This window comes from Natrix helvetica (assembly GCF_964273705.1).
Source record: "Natrix helvetica genome assembly, chromosome: 3".
NCBI classification, from domain to species: domain Eukaryota; kingdom Metazoa; phylum Chordata; class Lepidosauria; order Squamata; family Natricidae; genus Natrix; species Natrix helvetica.
The window spans coordinates 52,709,543-52,727,825 of record NC_138549.1 but is presented as its reverse complement, the minus strand read 5'-3'; the positions used below and the strand labels follow the sequence as shown (position 1 = coordinate 52,727,825).

General features: G+C 41.2%; 1 protein-coding gene across 3 annotated transcripts in view; it reads left to right on the top strand.

Annotated features, from left to right (window-relative positions):
* Positions 1-18,283, top strand: part of PCYT1B (phosphate cytidylyltransferase 1B, choline) — a 122,767-nt gene that overhangs the window by 30,204 nt on the left and 74,280 nt on the right. For all 3 annotated transcript variants that reach the window (XM_081949274.1, XM_081949273.1, XM_081949272.1), the window contains exon 5: positions 855-933. In XM_081949274.1, coding sequence (XP_081805400.1) covers positions 855-933 — 79 coding nt within the window. The remainder of the gene's footprint in view (positions 1-854; positions 934-18,283) is intronic.

Here is an 18,283-nt window from a genome sequence, read left to right as displayed (position 1 = left end):
GCGCTGGAAGGCCCCACATGGCCCTCCGGGCCTCTTTTCTCATCAACAAAGCACTTGATGATTGCATCCCTTGAGGCTTCGGCAGCCCTTTTCAAAAACCCTTTGCCGGCAGGAACAGAGCTTTGGAGGCACGTGCCCACTTTTCCGAAGCTCTGCTGGTGCCAACAAAAGCTTTTTGTCAAACCCTACAGGAATGCAAACTCCCTGCTTGCTTCCGCAAGGAAATGGCAAATGGAGGGAATGCCTGAAGGACCAAAGTCTTCCTTCCGTTTGCAAACATCCAGGTCACAATTTGCAGAGAATATAGGCCTAAAAGTGCAAGATCACACAAGATCAGTAGCACAAAATCTAATGTACCATGAGATCATGTGAGATCAGTAACACAAGATCTCATGCTATTAATCTTGCATGATCTCAAGGTTCTCTAGGCCTCTGTTCTCTGCAAATGCACTGAAAGACTGAAGCAATGAAGCAGGCAAATAAAGTGTAACAGAGAGATCTTTGCAAGGTAAGCAAGTTTCCACGGGCAAAGTGCCTGTGAAGACCTGGTGGGGTGGAGGGAATAGGCAGGGCGAATGTTGCAGAGTCTCTGCAGTCATTTGTAAGATTGAACAACTGCCATGGTGCTGCAATATACATAATTTTGGGAGTTGTTTGTAAACGCTAGGGGGCACTTATCACGTAACTTCAAATGTTTGCTAAGGAAATGCTTGTAACTCAGGGATTACCTTTACAGTGATATACATTCTATTACAATCATTTAAAATATCTTTATTTAAAATTTGTTTAGTAAGTAAGGAAGTTGAGTTTCCAAAGTAAGGGACAACTTAATTTCCTTTTATTCTGTATTTTAGATTGATTTTGTAGCCCATGATGATATTCCATATTCTTCTGCTGGTTCAGATGATGTTTACAAGCATATAAAGGAGGCAGGTAGGTACACTTTGCTGTTTCTTTAAGTAACTAACCTCATTATTGCCTCACATAACCATCAGACTGAAAAAATGTTTATTTCAGTGGACTTTTTAAAAGCTTAAGTTTTAAGACCACAATAAAGTTTTTAAAAAGCATCCCTGACAGGTGGCAAAATAGCCTTCCATTGAATACTGCCACTGAAGAGGATCCCATTACCTCTCTAACTAATTGTTTCACTGCTGAGTCAATTTTAATGATATGATATATTTCTAAGATTCAGTTGGAATATGCTTTTCTGTAACTATTATTCTGCTCTCTGGAATAAAATAAAACAACCTTGACTTTCTTTGTGTGACATCCTCACATATTTGAAGAATGTTGTAGTCTCAGTCTCTTCAAACCTTTTCTGCCCAACTTTTTCAGAGGTTTTTATTTCCATTTCCCTTATCTTCCCTATTGCCCTTCTAGTTTCTTTGAATTCTTGTTGTTGTATGGTTCCCAGAATTGAATGCAATACTCAAAGTGGTATCTTATCAAAGTAGAAAAAGTGAAATGATTACTTCTTGTGATTTGGAAATGATTCAGACTTAATTATACTTGCTTGTTTGGCAGCAAGTATACATTATACTGTTGATTCATTATCAATTCTCCTAAACGTCATACTGTCCAATCTATGCTTAACTGACTTACTAAGAATGTCATGAGGTACTTTAGTAAATACTTTGCTAATGTCAAAGTATGTTGGCTCTATCACATTTACATAATTTATTAAAATTGTGCATGAGAGAGTGCTTTCAACTCAGTCTTGACTCTTGGCAATTGGCTGTAACAGTCCATGCAGATTTCTTGGCAGTAGTTTTAGAAATAGTTTGCCCTCATCTTCTTTGTAAGGCTGAGGAGAGTAAGTGGCTCAACGTCACCAGTTTGTTTGCTGCCTAAGCAAGGACTAGAATTCACGGTCTCTCTGTCCTAAACACTATACCAAATTGATTCTCATTATAGAAATGACCCTATCCAATAACATGACATGGCACGACAAACAACATGCTGTAACATAAGAACTTGTTCTCCATAGCACCTGACAGGACAAGAATCAATGGGTGGAAGCTCATTAAACAGAGATCCTACCTAGATACTGTCAGAACTAACAGTGTTAGTTCTGACAGTGAGAACAATTAACCAATGGAAAAGCTTATGGGTGCTCCATTGGGGAAGGTTTTTTTAAAAAAAGATTGTACATCCATTTGTCCAGGATGGTAAAACAATTGCTGCCTTGAGCAGAGGATTGAACTATAAAATATAAGTAACATATTTCTTGTTTGCAAGAAAATACTTCCTTAAAATACTTTCCTTATACATTACTTAAATGTGAAATGTTTTCTCAATATCCTAGTTATTGTAAGTGTTCCCAAGGTGATTGTGTTGCATAGGACAGTTGTCCACTTTAAGAGAGAATCAGCTATACTTAAATAATCCCAGAAAGAATATAAGTAGTTAAGGCGCAAACATCATAAGCTGTAGAGAAAGGACTCCAGGAAAAACAAAGTTCAGTCTATTTGTTTTTTATTCCATCATAAAGATACTAAATCAGCTTGCAAATAAGCTGATTTAGCTTTACAAAGCTTTGTAAATCTTTTCTCTATACGATAATTTGGGCTATTTGGACCAATGTGGGAGAGATGACGATTTAGCAAGTTTGCATCCAGTTTTGATTGCCACAATATAAAAAAGTTGTTGAGACTCTAGAAAGAGTGCAAAGAAGAACATGATGATTGGGAGGATTAGAGGCTGAAACACATGAAGAACATTGCTTGGATATGTCTAATTCAAAGAAAAGAAGGACTAGGGGTGACATGATAGCAGTGTTCCAATATATAATGGGTTGCTACAAAGAAGAAGAGGTTGTCAGTTGGTCCTACCTGAACTGCATGTCTTGAGGGTGGTGTGGGAGCAGTCACTGTATGGGTATTGTTACGGCCCAATTGCCTGGAGACTGAGGTAAATCTGAGGACACTCCCTCTGTCCCTCCTGGTGACTCCTCAGATCAACCGATGATTCGGAAGAAGGACCTGGAAGGGAAGAGAAGAAAAACCATGACGCCGCCACACCCACCCGTCATCCAACAGGACCCTATAAAAACATGGTCCGGTTACCTGTATAATCTCACCTGGAACCCATTTGGGATCACCTATACAGTTTCTCACAAATACCCTTTCCCCCAGTTGGAATGTGCGGGTGGCATTACATGGTATTGGGGTGTCGGATTGGTATGTGGGGTGCAGGCAATCTAAAATTGTGCTCAACCTATGGCCCATAAGAAGTTCAGCTGGGCTTTTTCCAGATGTAGGACATGGTGTTCATGTGTTGTGCTAATAAATAAGTATTAACTTTGTGTTCCCGTGGGCCTTGCCCCATACGGCTGAGTGCTTCTTTTGCAGATCACACGGCTCGTTCAGCCCAGCCATTGCTCGCCGGATGGTACAGAGCTATTAATGCATGCCTGATACCTAAGCTTGCCAAAAATGCTTGGAATGTGGCAGAGGTCAGTTGCGGCCCATTATCTGACACTATAGTGTTGGGAATGCCATGGGTTGTGAATAGACGTTGTAAAACTGTTATTGTAATAGAATGCATGGTACAGAGTTGAACCCAATGTGAGAATGCATCTACCACTATTAAGAATGAGTGCCCCTGCATTGGGCCTGCAAAATCTATATGTAATCTTGACAAGGGGCCCCTTGGTATTTCCCATTCTCTTGGTGGTGCTGCTGGATGATTCGGCCTCGAGCTTTGGCATGGAAGGCATGCAAGTACCCAATCGGATATGTCGTTGTCCATTTTTGGCCACCAAACATATCCTCTTGCTAATGACTTCATTCTGGCTATGCCTGGGTGGCTTGAATGTAAATGTTGTAGTACTTCATTGTGTAAGGCATTGGGTACTACTACTCATGATCCCCAGAGCAAACAATCTTTGAGTTTGGATAGTTCAGACCTTCTTCTAAAATACAGTTGGAATGTCTCAGCAATCTGGTTATTGGGCCATCCTCATCGAACCCATTCTAAAACTTTTGAGATTGTGGGGTCTGCTTTAGAGTGCGCAGCTATATCTGTTGCAGATAGTGGTAGCTGCAATTCATCAATAAGTAATACATTGCTCGCTGGAGCAGGGTCGTTTGTCAATGTTGGAAGTGGACAACGACTAAGTGCATCTGCATGTCCCAATTGTTTCCCTGGTCTGTTCTCTACTCTGTAAGAATAAGCTGTAAGGAATTCAATCCATCTCAGCATGCGGGGCGATAATATAGTTGGTGTGGGCTTGTCCCCAGCTATAATTCCCAAAAGGGGCTTGTGATCTGTCTGTAATATGAACTGCCTGCCGTAAAGATAATGGTGAAAACGTTTGATGCCCGCTACGGCTGCTAATGCTTCCTTGTCCAATTGACTGTAATTTCTTTCTGTTTTGGACAAGGAGCGGGAAAAATAAGCAATGGGCGCCTCAATTCCATTGGGTAGCCTGTGGCTCAAAACTGCGCCTATGCCATAAGGGGATGCATCTGAGGCTATCAAAAGGGGAATGATTCGTTGTATTGAATTAATACGGCTGATGATGTCAGCAGAGATTTGACAGCCACGAACACATGTGCTTCGCGGCTGCCCCATCTCCATGCTGCTGAGCTGTCAAGTGATCTGTGTAGTGGCTCAGCTACAGACGCCTTATGGGGAAGAAACATTGCATAGAAATTCAGCAGCCCTAGAAAAGCCTGCAACTCAGCTCTATTAGCTGGTGCTGGTGCGTTTTTGATTGCCTCCACTTTGGTCTTAGAAGGATGGATGCCTTGGGCATCAATGTGAAACCCTAAAAATTCTATGGAGGAAACTCCAAAATGGCATTTAGATTTTTTAAGTTTTAACCCTTTTTCCTTAAATCTATGTAAAACGCCTCTCAGCTTTTGAATTAATTCATTCATATATATATAGTTTTTACATTTAAAACAATGCAATGCCGCGTTGTCGGGGTGATCATATATTCACATTATATACAGCGAGTTTCAACCATTACCAGTTATTCTACTTAATACATTGTCTGTCCTTCTGTTCGATCACAATATATACATTTGTTCCAGTCTTGTCATCTTAACTTATACCAAACATAAAATCTATTCCATACCTCAAAATATTCTGATTCCCCTTTATTTTTAAGTTCCAAAGTGAGCCTATCTGCTTCTGCACAGGCCAACACTTTTCTGATTATATCTAGCTCTGATGGTGTATTTTCTTTTTTCCAATGCTGTGCATAGGTTATGCGCGCTGCAGTCAGTATATGTATAATTAGATAGAGTGTATCTTTCTTAAACCCCTCCGGTATTATGCCTAGGAGAAAAGTTTCTGGTTTAAACATAATTTGTTCTCCCACCATTTGTTCTAACCATGATTGAATCATTTTCCAATATTTTTTTGCCTCATTGCACGTCCACCACATATGGTAGAAAGTGCCTGGTGTTTTTTTACACTTCCAACAATTTGGGGCCAGATTTTTGAACATTTTAGAAAGCCGTGGTGGCGGGAGATGCCATCTGTAGAACATCTTGTAAAGGTTTTTTTTATACGCCGTAGCCAATGTTAATTTCTGCTTCAGTATCCAAAGTTTTTCCCACTTAGCCAATTCCACATTGTAACCGAAATTTTTCGCCCAGGCGACCATGGTTTCTTTGACATGTTCTTCCTCTAGTTTATATTCCAACAAAAATCTATACAGCACTTTGATCAGTCTGTTTTCTGTCTGTATCAACAGTTTATCTAATATTGTGTAGTCTTTACCTTCATTCTTCCTATCCTGTGCATACCTTGATTGTATCTGTAAATAAGACCACCATTCTACTTGTATTCCTTGTGATGTCAATTCTGATCTGGTTTTGATCTCCCCCTGCCTGTTCAATAGCTCTTTATATGTGACTATATTTTCCACGCTAATTAAATTTGGGTGTATATATGCTTCCATCGTAGATAGCCAAATAGGTATTTTGGTATAATGGTCATGTTTAATTTTGTTCCATATTATTAACAGAGATTGTCTAATGTAATGTCTACTATAATATTTGTGTGCAGATCCTTTTTCATACCAGAGGAAGGCATGCCAGCCTGCTTGGAGGTCATGACCTTCCAATTTCAGTAGTCTTTTATTTCTCAGCATTATCCATTCCCTTAGCCATGTTAATATGGCCGCAGTATAATAGAGTTCCCAATCTGGTACGCCAAATCCTCCCTTTTCCTTAGTGTCTTGCATAGCCTTAAGTTTTATTCTTGGTTTTCTTCCCTGCCAGATAAATTTCAAAACCAATTGATTCAAATCTTTGAAGACACCTTTTTCTAATTTAATGGGAATATTCTGAAATAGGAAAATAAATTTTGGTAATATATTCATTTTTATAACTGCAATCCTGCCCATCAGGGACAGTTGCAGGTTTTTCCATCTTTCTAGATCCTTCTTAGTTTTATTAATCAGATTGGTATAATTGTCTTCTTTGATGGTCACACACCTCGCAGATAAATGTATACCAAGATATTTAACTTTTTTGACAATTTGGATACCCAATTTCTTCGTTAACTCCTCTTTTGCTTTTGATTTCATATTTTCAGCTTTTGAATTAATTCTTGTTTGGTGTTGGCTGCTATAAGAATGTTGTTGAAATAAGGTAACACCCCAGGAATTCCTTTTAATGTTCTTTCCATTATGCTCTGGAATATTCCGGGTGCTACACAGACCCCAAATTGTAGTCTACGACAGTGAAACACCCCCCCCACCCGATGTGTAACTATCGTTTGAGTGTCCGCTGTTGTGTCGTCCACCTTTAATTGTTGATAAGCTTGACCGAGGTCAAGCTTAGCAAACATTTTACCTGTACCTAAAGAGTGCAGCAGATGCTGCACTACGGGAACCGGGTAGGGGTGCGCTTGTAAGCCTCTATTGATGGTTGCCTTATAGTCGGCACATATTCTAATTGAACCATCTGCCTTCATAGGTATGACTATAGGTGTTTCCCACTTGGAATAATCAACGGGCTCTAATATCCCTTGCTGCAATAGTTTGTCTAGTTCCTGGTCTACCTTGGTCTGTAAAGCAAAAGGAACTCTCCTAGCCTTAAGTCTGATTGGGGTTATGTTAGGATCCAAATTAAAAGATATAGGAGACCCCTTAAATGTTCCTAATGAGTCATTGAATACCTCTGAGAACTCCCTGGTGAGTTCTTCAAACTCGCTTGTGTTTTTTGTAGCATGGACTCCTGTTATTTCTAAGCCTAAAGCTTCGAACCAGTCCAATCCTAATAAAGTGGCTAAGGGTTTTTTTACTACGACCATAGGAAATTTCCCTTTAAACTGGCTGTGTTCTACTAAAAAAATTTCCGCTCCCTTTAAGAGGGATTGGATTGTTCTGGTAATCTTTTAAGATGCACTTGCACTTTTCCAGTTGTTTTTCTGGAAACCGGGGCACCAGTTGTTTGAGAGTGTCCCCACGCTATGATGGATTTCGAAGATCCCGTGTCGATTTCCATCTCACAAGGTGCTCCTTGTGTTGCTGTGTTGATGGTCTCCTCTCCTTCCTCCTCCGGGTCCACAGCATAGCAGTTGTCAGTCCCTCTGAACGGCCCTCGATTGGTAGGTCAGCTGCTTGTGAGATTGAATGGTCTGGCCGCTGTGTCAGCAAATGGTTGGGGAGCCCTACAACATAGGCTAGATGCCCCATCTTTCTGCAATAGTGACAAATGACTGTTTTAAATCTGCAAGTTGAACGCAAGTGATTTCCCCCACAGCTGAGGCAGCCTGCTGGAGGTACTGCGCTGTTAAGTTTTTTTTTCCTGGCTGCGCTTATGTTTAAACGGCTCACTTCTTCTGGCAGCCATGCATCATCATTCAGCTCCACTGCTTGTTGGTTTACTATAGCAGAGGGCACTGGTGGGTTGTGAAGGGATTGGTATCTCCTTATTTCAGCTGCTGATCTATCGGACTGCTCAGCCGCTCTGGCTTCGTCCACTTCTATGGCTAGATTTAAATCAGAGCGAGCCAACAATCGCCAATGTAAGCGAGGGTCTTTCACTCCACAAATTAGCTGTTCTAATAACACGTCATCCAGGTCAGGGAATTCACAATGGATGGCAGCATTTCTTAAAGCGGCAACATATTGACTAACAGTCTCGTTTTTGCCTTGGATACACTGTCTGAATGTGTACTGTCTTGCCAAGCGGGATGGTTTGGGGGCATAGTGACCCTTAAGCTTGGTTATCAGTGTTTCCCAAGATACGTTAAATACTTGGACTGGCCGACTAGGGCTCGGGCAGTGGCGAACATCTCAAGCCCACAGGAATTAAGAAAATATCCCCTCCGCCTTTCATCTGAAACATCCTTTAAATCATTAGCGAAAAGGAAACATTCAAACCGCTCAATAAATGACTCCCAAGATTCCCTCTCAGGCATGTAAGCAGTGAACAGTGAAGTAGTTGCCATGGTTTATGGCTGTCAGTTCAGTTAAGGACGTATCAGTCTTAAATATCGTCTTAGAGAGGTTTTGTTGCCTCAAAATCCCACCTTCGTCGCCAGGTGTTTAATCTCAGGCACCTGAGGTAATTACGAGGCTCATTGCTCATACAACAGTTTTATTTAGAACAGAATAGATGTGAGCGAAAACAAGTGCTCTGACAGGTGCTCTTTTATACCCTGAGCTGTCATCGCAGCAACCAATAGAATCCTTTAAAACTTCCTGCCTAAAACAAACGCGAACGGCCAATCAACTGGCGTCCTGCCTGATTGACAGGAGGGGGCGGGACACGTACATACTTGACAGTTTGGAGGACCCAGGCATCCGAGGTGATGCCTTCCCAGTGGTCTGTGAAAAAAGAGAGGTGACCACCAATGCGTAGATTCGATCCCGAATCACTTACCCCTGCGGAAGAAGCGGCCGCCCACCCTCGAAAGGGCCACTTGCCAGCATGCTGGGGTCTGAACCTCTCCCTGGAGAACTGCCTGTCCCCCTGTCTGGAGTACCTGGGAGCAGAGTATCTTTGTGCCTGGTTGTCCTGCTCCGGTGGTCGGTATGAGGCTCTCCTGGCATATGGCGCCACTTGGTGGTCTGCGCGTCTGGTGGTGGACAGGAAGACCTTCCTCTTATTTTTATCCTCGACAAGGATGGGGTCCAAAGCGGGTCCGAAGAGCTTGTCTCCTGCGTATTCCACCTCTGCCAGGGGCCACTTTGCCCGGAAGTCGGCCTGCCAATGACGAAGCCATAAAAGGTGTCTGGACGCCACTGAAGATGATAGGGCCCTGGAGGAATACTTTACCATATCCATGTTTGTGTCAGCCGATAACTGGGTCGCCGCCAGCAGCTTTGTGATGTCCTGCTGGAGCCTTACGTCTGAAGCAGGTGTCATGTCCCGGATCTGCTCCAGCCACAAGATGGTCGATCTATTAAAAAAGGATGAGGTCGCCGCAGCCTTGATGGCCCTTGAGATGGCCTGGAAGGTCCTCCGCATGACCAGTTCCTCTCTCCTGTCCTCTGCCTTGAGGCAGCTGGAGATGTCTCCTGTTATTATGGAGGAAGCGGAGGCCAAGGCTGCCACTGGAGCGTCCACGGAAGGCACCTGCAAAGCTTGGTCAAAGTCTGCATTTAAGTTGTAGAATTTACGATCATTACTCCCAGGAGTGGGAAAGGAACCTAGTTTGGTCCACTGGGACTTCAGCACCTTGAGGAAGAGGTCTGGGGTGGGAATCTCCTCCTTCTCAACCTGGGGCCTGTGAAAGGGGCCCTGCTTCTTCTTCCCTCCGCTAGTACTAGGGGTGGGAGTCTGGCTAGTAGCTGGAGAAGGATCCAGGTCTGCTGTGGCCTTAGCCTTGTGCATAAGGGAACTGAACAATGAGGGAGGGAAAAACCCTGTAAAGGAGGGGGTTGAGGGCTCCTCATCTTCTGAAAACCCCAGATCCTTTTGTTCCTCCCCCCCCCCCCGACTCCGAGCCTTCGCTGGCAGTGGAAGGTGATGAGGCCCGTGAGTCCCTGGGGACTGGAGACTCAGGCCTAGCTGTGCGATCCTGTGGAGTCCCATGGGTAGTCCGGTACCTGGCACCATGAAATTGGTGTTGCATACCTGAGGTGATGCCATTTGTGATGGCCCTGGCCCTGGCAAGCTTTTAGGAAGCTCTGGGTAGGCCAGGGTAAGGATAGGCGGGGGGCCTATCCTTACCCCGGGGGCTGTTGTCCCTGAGCTCAGGGGCCTGTGGGGCCAAATGCTGCCTGGATCGGAAGGCCTTGGATAGCTGGGAGCCCTTGCTCTTGCTCCTTTGCTCCGCATGGCATCCGCCATCACAGTACTCACAGTTGGATGAATTGCCTCTCTCTCTCTTTCTGCCTCCGTGGCCTGGTCTCCCTGGTGCTCGTGGATCCGGAGCTCTTTCGGATCCTGGCCCTTCCTGTCCGTCCGCCGACCTGCGGGCCAAATGGAGACCGCTGCACCACCTTGCGCTGGGCCCTCCCCGGATGGCCGGCACGGAGCTTGGGCCCGACGATCCTCTTGCTTTTTGTGGTGCTGAGGAGCTGCGGCAACTGAGACCAGTTGCCTTGTCGCTCCGTGCATGCACCCTGCAGGCATCAAATTGGTGACCACTGGTCACGTGGTCCAATTCCTAGAGCGGTTCCGGCTGAACTGCTCCTTCTTCTTCTCGCTGCCTCCGGAGTCTTCGTGGATCCGATGGCTTCCTCTCCTCGTCCGGACGGCAGCTGGCGATGAGGCTCGGCTTTTGGGCCACCCCTCCACCAGGAGCCGGTGTTGTGGGGCCTTCGGGCTGCAGCGAGCGTGGAAGCGCCTAGGCAGCCAGGCAAAAGGGCGCGAAACCGAGGCAGAAGAGGCTAAAAGTATGGTAGCTAGAGAAAAAAACCTTGTAAAAAACTAGAAAGGAAAAAGAATTCTACCAAAATACAGAACTCTATCTAAAATTACTGGAGAGTCACTGTATAGCTCCTGTTAGGCCAAAGATTGAGGTTGATCTGGGGAGTCACCAGGAGGGAGAGAGGGAGTGTCCTCAGATTTACCTCAGTCTCCAGACAATTGGGCTGTAACAATACTCATACAGTGACTCCTCCCACATCCCACCTCAGAGACCAACTTATTTTTCAATGCAGCTGAAGGCAGAACTAGAAGCAATGGATGGAAACTAATCAAGGAGCAAACCAACCTAGAACTAAGGAAAAATTTCCTGACAGTTAGAATAATTAATCGGTGGAACGGTTTGCCTTCAGAAATTGCAGGTGCTTCAACACTGGAGGTTTTTAAGAAGAGATTGGACAATATGTGTCTGAAATGGAACAGGTGTTTCTGCGTGAGCAGAAGACCTCCAAGGTCCCTTCCAACTCTCTTATTCTGTTATACCCCCATGGTTCCTTCCAGTCCTATGATTCTTTTATTTCTATGATAACTGTTTCCCTAAAATAATAATTAAAATAATAATATTATTAAAATATTATTAAAATAATAAAAATAATAATAATTAAAACAGTTAAAAGGAGAAATAATTCCCTAAATTCTCCTTTTTATTCTTTTTGAAGTCAGGAACATTTACTTTGTTATTGGGAACTTAACCAGTACTGTAGGATATTTTAAAGGTAGTATATAAAAGTAAATATATCTATCTCCTTTAGTTTCCTAGGATGCAACTCAGCTTTTTCTGTGGTTCCAAATCTAAATCCTGCCCTTCATAATGGTGAAACACATTCTTTGGATGGGGTGGGGAGAGAAGATTGAATTAAAACATAATTTGGATAGCGCTGCCTTTTCATTGTTACCCATAAGCATTTAGTTGTTTTGACTGAGCTGTTGAAATACCGATTCATTTATTTTCTTGTTCTTCTGCAGATTATTTTTGTGAGATTTTCTTTTTCTTTATATATATATATATATATATATATATATATATATATATATATATATATATATATATATATATATATATATATATATATTTATTTATTTATTTATTTTTAATTTTCAAAACAAACACAACACAAAGTATCCTCCTTCTTTACATACTGTAGAAAGTGTATCAGTTGGTTACAAAAGATTTTCGTGCATCTCTTCCACAGTCATCAACCATAATTCATATTAACTCAAGTATTTTAACTCAGATATATTTATACATATTACTATCATCATACCTCCATTTTCATTTGACTATAATTGTTTAAACATCCTTCAGCATAAAATATACCAACATTTAAAACATAACCACATACATTTCATTTGCTTTTTCTAATATCCTCCAATAACACTGAAGCCTTATGCCCTATTCTGGCTAAACATCCATAATATTTAGTAACAAAAATATATATGTATATATGTATATATGTATATGTTGTGGCCCAGCAGGAGCCATTGGAGTTGCCACCAGACTCCGACAGCGAGGTGTCCTCTGAGTCGGCTCAAGAGGAGGTGGGGGACCCTGGACAGGGTTCCGACGCTGAGCAGGGCGCAGAGAGGCTGGTTGGCCATCACGGGGCTCCTGATGTCATGCCTTGGAGCAGTGGGGAGGAGTCACAGGACAGTGAGTCAGACATCAGCAGTGAGCTATTAGATGCTCGTTACTGACGTGCTACCCCGCGTAAGGAGCAATTGAGCAATTACAGGAGGTAATGGCTCTCAGCTGCTGATCATTAGACTCCTCTCCAGACTATAAAGGGACTGCTTGTGGACACACCCTTTGCAGGAATCAACTGATCATTGGAGTTGGAGAAGCTCAGATCTGTGTTGTACTTTGGCAGGCTGGATTGCTGCCAAAGGGTTTACCTGGATTGCTGTCGATCTGTTCCCTGGACCTTGGCAGGCAGGAGTGCTGCTAAGGTGATTATCTGGAGCTTGGTAGCTGGATTGCTGCCAAGGTGTGTCGCTGTAGCTGGATTGCTGCCCAGAGTGCTATCTTGACCTTGGCAGGCTGGATTGCTGCCAAGGTGGAACCTGTATGTCAATAAACATCTTTGAAGAGACTTTGTGTCGGAGTGTCTTGGTATACAAGAGGAGGGGGTCAGAACATGTATATATGTATATATGTTGTATTTGTGCTGATAAATAAATAAAGGGAGACTAGTATAGATCTATTTCAACCTATTTAGGTCTCATCAGCTAGCCATACCCTTACTGGGAATTGAACCAGGGCTGCATTACATATTAGGCAGATGTAATTGCCACTAAGCCACAGGCTCTCTTCCTTATCAGCTGGGCCAGGGAAATTCTGCCTGGATGGTCCTCTGTAATGACCCGAAGGACAGAAAGGGGGAGTAGTGTGCTCCCTCCCATATTTGGGCATACCAGGGGTTGTAACACAGAAAGAGGGAGTAGTAAGCTCCCTCCCATATTTGGGCATACCAGGGGTTGTAACACAAATACATACCTATTTCCCTGGTTTTTCATGAAAAGATATTGGTTGAAAATACAGAATTGGTTGCAGGAGTTAACTAAATGTCAAATAGAATTCAAACTGTGTTTCTCCTGGAGATAATTAGGGCGAAATACAATAGCAGTTTAAAGTATCTGATGTTACACATAACAACAGCGGCAAGGATTGCTTTTGTGCAGTATTGGAAGAATGATAGTATTCCGCCAGAAGGATTAGTAATCACAAAAATATACAACTGAGCAGAAATGAACAAACCCACATTAGAGTTAAAGGGAAAGGATAATTCAGAATACTGTATGGAATAGGAGAAATGGTATGAATGGATAGACAATAGAAATAAGAAATGGAAATGTTCATAGGGTCAGAGGGTCTGGAAATAGAATGTATATAATGTATTGAATATTGATTCCAGTTGTATGGATAATGTCACAGATCTGTTAATCATGTGATAGAGACATGTAAAGAAAATGTGCAATAAAAATAAATATAAAAAATAGATAATCACAATACATTTGGTATTGTTATTGAGAGTAACTGAATTAAAATAATATGGTTGTTGGTATTTTCTCCCCCCCCCCCAGTTTTTTATTTTTATTTTTTACAAATGTATTGAATCAATGTGTGAACAATGTGGTACTTGGCTGTCATACATTCTAATACAAGTAAAACTGATAAAGTTAATCATAATTATTACATTCCATCAACTTAGGTTTTTCTAATAATACACATTTATTTTAGGTTGCAATCTATCGTTATTCAATTATTCCATGTTTTCTCTTTTTATTACTTTTATTTTATTATATAAAAATGTATACACTAATATTCCCCCTTTTCTTATTTCTATCACTTATTCTAGCTTTAGTTCTGTCATCCTTTATTAAACGACTTTTTCTTTCTATTCTGTCTAATTTCTAATCATGTCACCCATCTAAGAAAAGAAAAGAGAGAGAGAGAGAAAAGGAAAAACAAATCAGAACAACAAAAAAGAAAAAACATCTTTGCCTGTTTCAGTACTTTAATTGCTATGATTTAAGGGAAAGAGAAAGAAAAGGAAAAGCAAGTCAGAACAACAACAACAACAACAACAACAACAACAACAACAACAACTTATATATCCATCATCTCTTGCCCGCTTCAGTATTTTAATTGCTATGCTTTTTTATACTTGTCTCTCAAATTCCTCTCTTGGCTCTTTGTTTCTGTCAGAATCTGTTTTTTTGGCTATTCAATCTAAGTATTTCTCCCATCTCTACCCTCTTCCACTGCCTAGTTCCCAAATTTTCTGCCCAGGTCCCTGTCTCCCTTTCAAACATATCTTCCAACTCTCTTATTACATCTTCCCCCTGATTTAATTTATCAATCACTGTTATTTCCATTGTTCTCTTTGTCTTCTTCATCCTTCATTTCTTCTTCTGACTCCTCCCTTTCCTGGACATCTTGTTCCTTACTCATCATCACTTGTATCGTATTTTCCATTTTTTCCATAATCTCCTTAAATCCTTTCTCCATGGTGTCTTTTGTGATTTGAAAGAGTAACAGCATCTCCTTCTAAATTTCATCCATTTCTGCCTTATAAAATATCTTGTTTTATCTTTTAAAAAATCAACTTTTGTCCAAGTGTCCAAGAACTATTTATTCAGTCCTTAAGTTGCCATTCAGGGAGTGCACTAGTCCCAGTTCTATGTATCCCATGAATAAACAGTCAGTTCCATTTCAATAAACTCAAAAGTTATCCAAAGCCTCTTTGCATCTCCTTTACAGGGGTTCAATCTTCTAGCATATAATTCAGGGGTCCCTTTAGTTGGAAGAAAACTTCCTTATTATTATATCAGGGTCTCCAGTAGTCATAGAGTAATTAAAATAATCCAATAGATATTTTCCTGCAGGTCCTCCAGGCTTATAATTTTCCCTTTTGTCAGCAAGTGGCACTCTCAGCTTAAGTTTCAGTATTGCCACTAGTCAAGCATGCTTTTCTTTTTGTTATGGAATGATCATGAAAGCAGAATAAGTTTTATAAGAAAATATTTCCAGCATTTTAAAATGCCTTCCCAGTACCACTTCTCCCAATTTAAAAGTCCAATTTTCTGTATCTTTCAACATCTATTATTTTTTTCTCCCACATTCCTCACTGTGTCCAAGAATGCTTGGACGCAGCTTTTACAGATAGTTCTGAGCAACTAGTCCTAAATTGTTCCTTGGGGTTAAATTTAAAGAAAATCATCTCCCCCAGTCCAGCCACTGTTCACCTGCTTCGCCCCAGATGGTCATCAGTTGTTAGCTTTGTGGCAGCTATATTTAGCCGCCTCTTCTTCTTGTCATGGCTGAGAGGAAAAGTGAACCCCGAAGCACTTCACAAGGTGCCCCTTTTTGCTTCACCACCTCTCCAAGGAGGCTTTGGCCCATCACAGAGCCCACAAACAGGAATAATTCAGCATAGAGGATGGAGCTCTGTCCTCCTGCATCTGAAAAACACTGCAACATAAACCAGAAGTCAGTTGTTGGTGTTTTCTATTGCCCGTCCACCAAAGGATCAACTGTCCTTAATTTGTAGGATTTAATTGTAAAGCTAAAGAACTTAGAATATTAAAAGACAATGAACGTGTGGAGTTCTTCATTTTAAGAAAAAATAAAACTAAGTGTAGTGCAACAAGTGTCTTGGACAGTTTTATAAACCTATGACACATGTGTCAAAGATAACACACCAGTGTTCACTGATTCCCGACAACTGTTTCAAAACACATCATGTACTCACATAACTTTTATGTACTCACATAACTGCCTGCTGAGGCTATGTGAGAATTGGGTTTCTCTTGCCCAGCCTTCAGACCCTCCAGAAATAACTTAAGTGGGCTATCAAAATGAGTATTACTCATATTTCATTTTTATAATTATTTGACATTCCTTTATATTATATATAGCACCACACAGGATTGGAATGTATTTTTTAATAAATAAATACATAAAAAGTTGTTTAATGTATGTTTAGTTTAATGAAAAGGACGACTAAGGGTGACATGAGAGCAGTTTTCCAGTATTGTCAGAATTTGTTGCAGCAATCAAATCCAGATGCCATACACAAGTAACTGATTCAGCAGGATTCATTAACTTCTCTTTATATATAATATAACACGTAAGTAAATATTCAATACCAAGAGTGGTTCTTCTAAAGTGGTAGAGGAGAGATTGGTTTTCAGTTTCAGTTCAGAGCTCAGACTAGTTTTTTCAGCTTTCGCACAGACTCAGAGCTATAGTACTAAGCCACATCCAGACTCCCAGCTGTCTCCAGCAAATACTGTTTTAGTTTCCAAACAGTCCCCATTGGCTGACTTGTTGCCATGTCTATTCAAGTCTATGAACATACTCTGACAAATATCTAAGGGGCTGCACAAAGAAAAGGGGATCTATTCTCCAAAGCACCTGAAAGTAGGACAAGAAGCAATGGATGGAAACTAATCAAGAGAACCAACCTAGAACTAAGGAGAAATTCCCTGACAGTTAATGGAATGACTTGTTTTCAGAAGTTGTGGGTGCACCAACACTGAAGGTTTTAAAGAAGAGATTGGGCAATCATTTGTCTGAAATGGTATAAGGTTTTTTGCTTGAGCAGGGGATTGGACTAGATCCCTTCCAACTCTGTTATTCTATTATCCTTTTTCTCTTTTGTTCTGTATATGGGTTTGTATGTGAGAGAGACATGGCAGCAGAGTCAAGTTAGGCATTTTCAATATGTTTGACATGCTAAGCCCAAACGTTTCACCATCACTGATCTAGAACTTTAAAAATAGATTTTAATAACTGTGAAAACAATAATTAGGATTCAAAGACAGCAGAAATTAATAGGAATGCAATATTAAAATGATTCAGCATTACTCAGAAAAGAACATACTATACTAAAAGCAAGGGAAACAATTTGAAGAGGGAAGGAGGAAGTGGGGGAGAAATGAGAATAGTAGAGGATGCAAATGGGACTACACAAAAAAATCAAAGAAGTTCTAAAAACAAAAAAGGGTACACATAGTCCTCAACATATAACCATAATTGGGACTAAAATTTCCATTGCTAAGCAAGGTGGCTGTAAATTGAATCATCCCAATTGTATGATCTTTTTGCCATGGTTTTAACAACCATGGCAAAAGTGGATTTTTTATTAAGTGGATCACTGCAGTTGTTAAGTAAATAATGTGGTCATTAAGTGAATCCCAATTCTCCTATTGGTTTTTCTCATCAGAAACTTGCTGGGAAGGTTGAAAATGGCAATTTAATGATCCCAGAACACTGCAACCATCATAAATACATGCTGGTTTATAAGTGCCTGAATTTTGATCATGTGACTGTGGGGATGTTGCAATGGCTGTAAGCGTAAGGACCAGTCGTAAGTCACTTTTTTTCAGTACCGTTGTAACTTTGAATGGTCACTAAACAAATGATTGTTAATTGAAAACTACACATACATATAAGCAATTAGAAAAGGCCCAGATCATAAGGAGAAAGTACACATAAAAAGCCCAACACGGAAACTAGAGTGTCAGAAAAACAAAATCTCAGAGAGGAGGAGCCAATGTCGCGACAAGAAGACGTGCGATCTCAATGCTCTGAGATCGCCGCTGATACTTTTGCCGCTGCGGGATGGACCTAAACCATCCCGCAGAGATGGTGAATGGGAAGAATACATCCTGTTGATCTCAGGGACATCGCAAAGTCCCTGATCGATCCAGGAGAAGTTCTTCTAGCTGGCGACAAAAGCACAGCCCCTAGGCTGATGACGCTGGAATTTTTACCGTTTTAAAAGAGACTGCCTATAAAAAACTTAAAGTTAATTTAAATTTGAGAACAGAAGAAATAAGCAGTGGAATTAAGCTTTGAATGGTTTTGGACAATGGGTTATCTTACTTTTTAAATGCTATTTTCATGGATGGAATTTATTCAAGCCTTTTAAAAC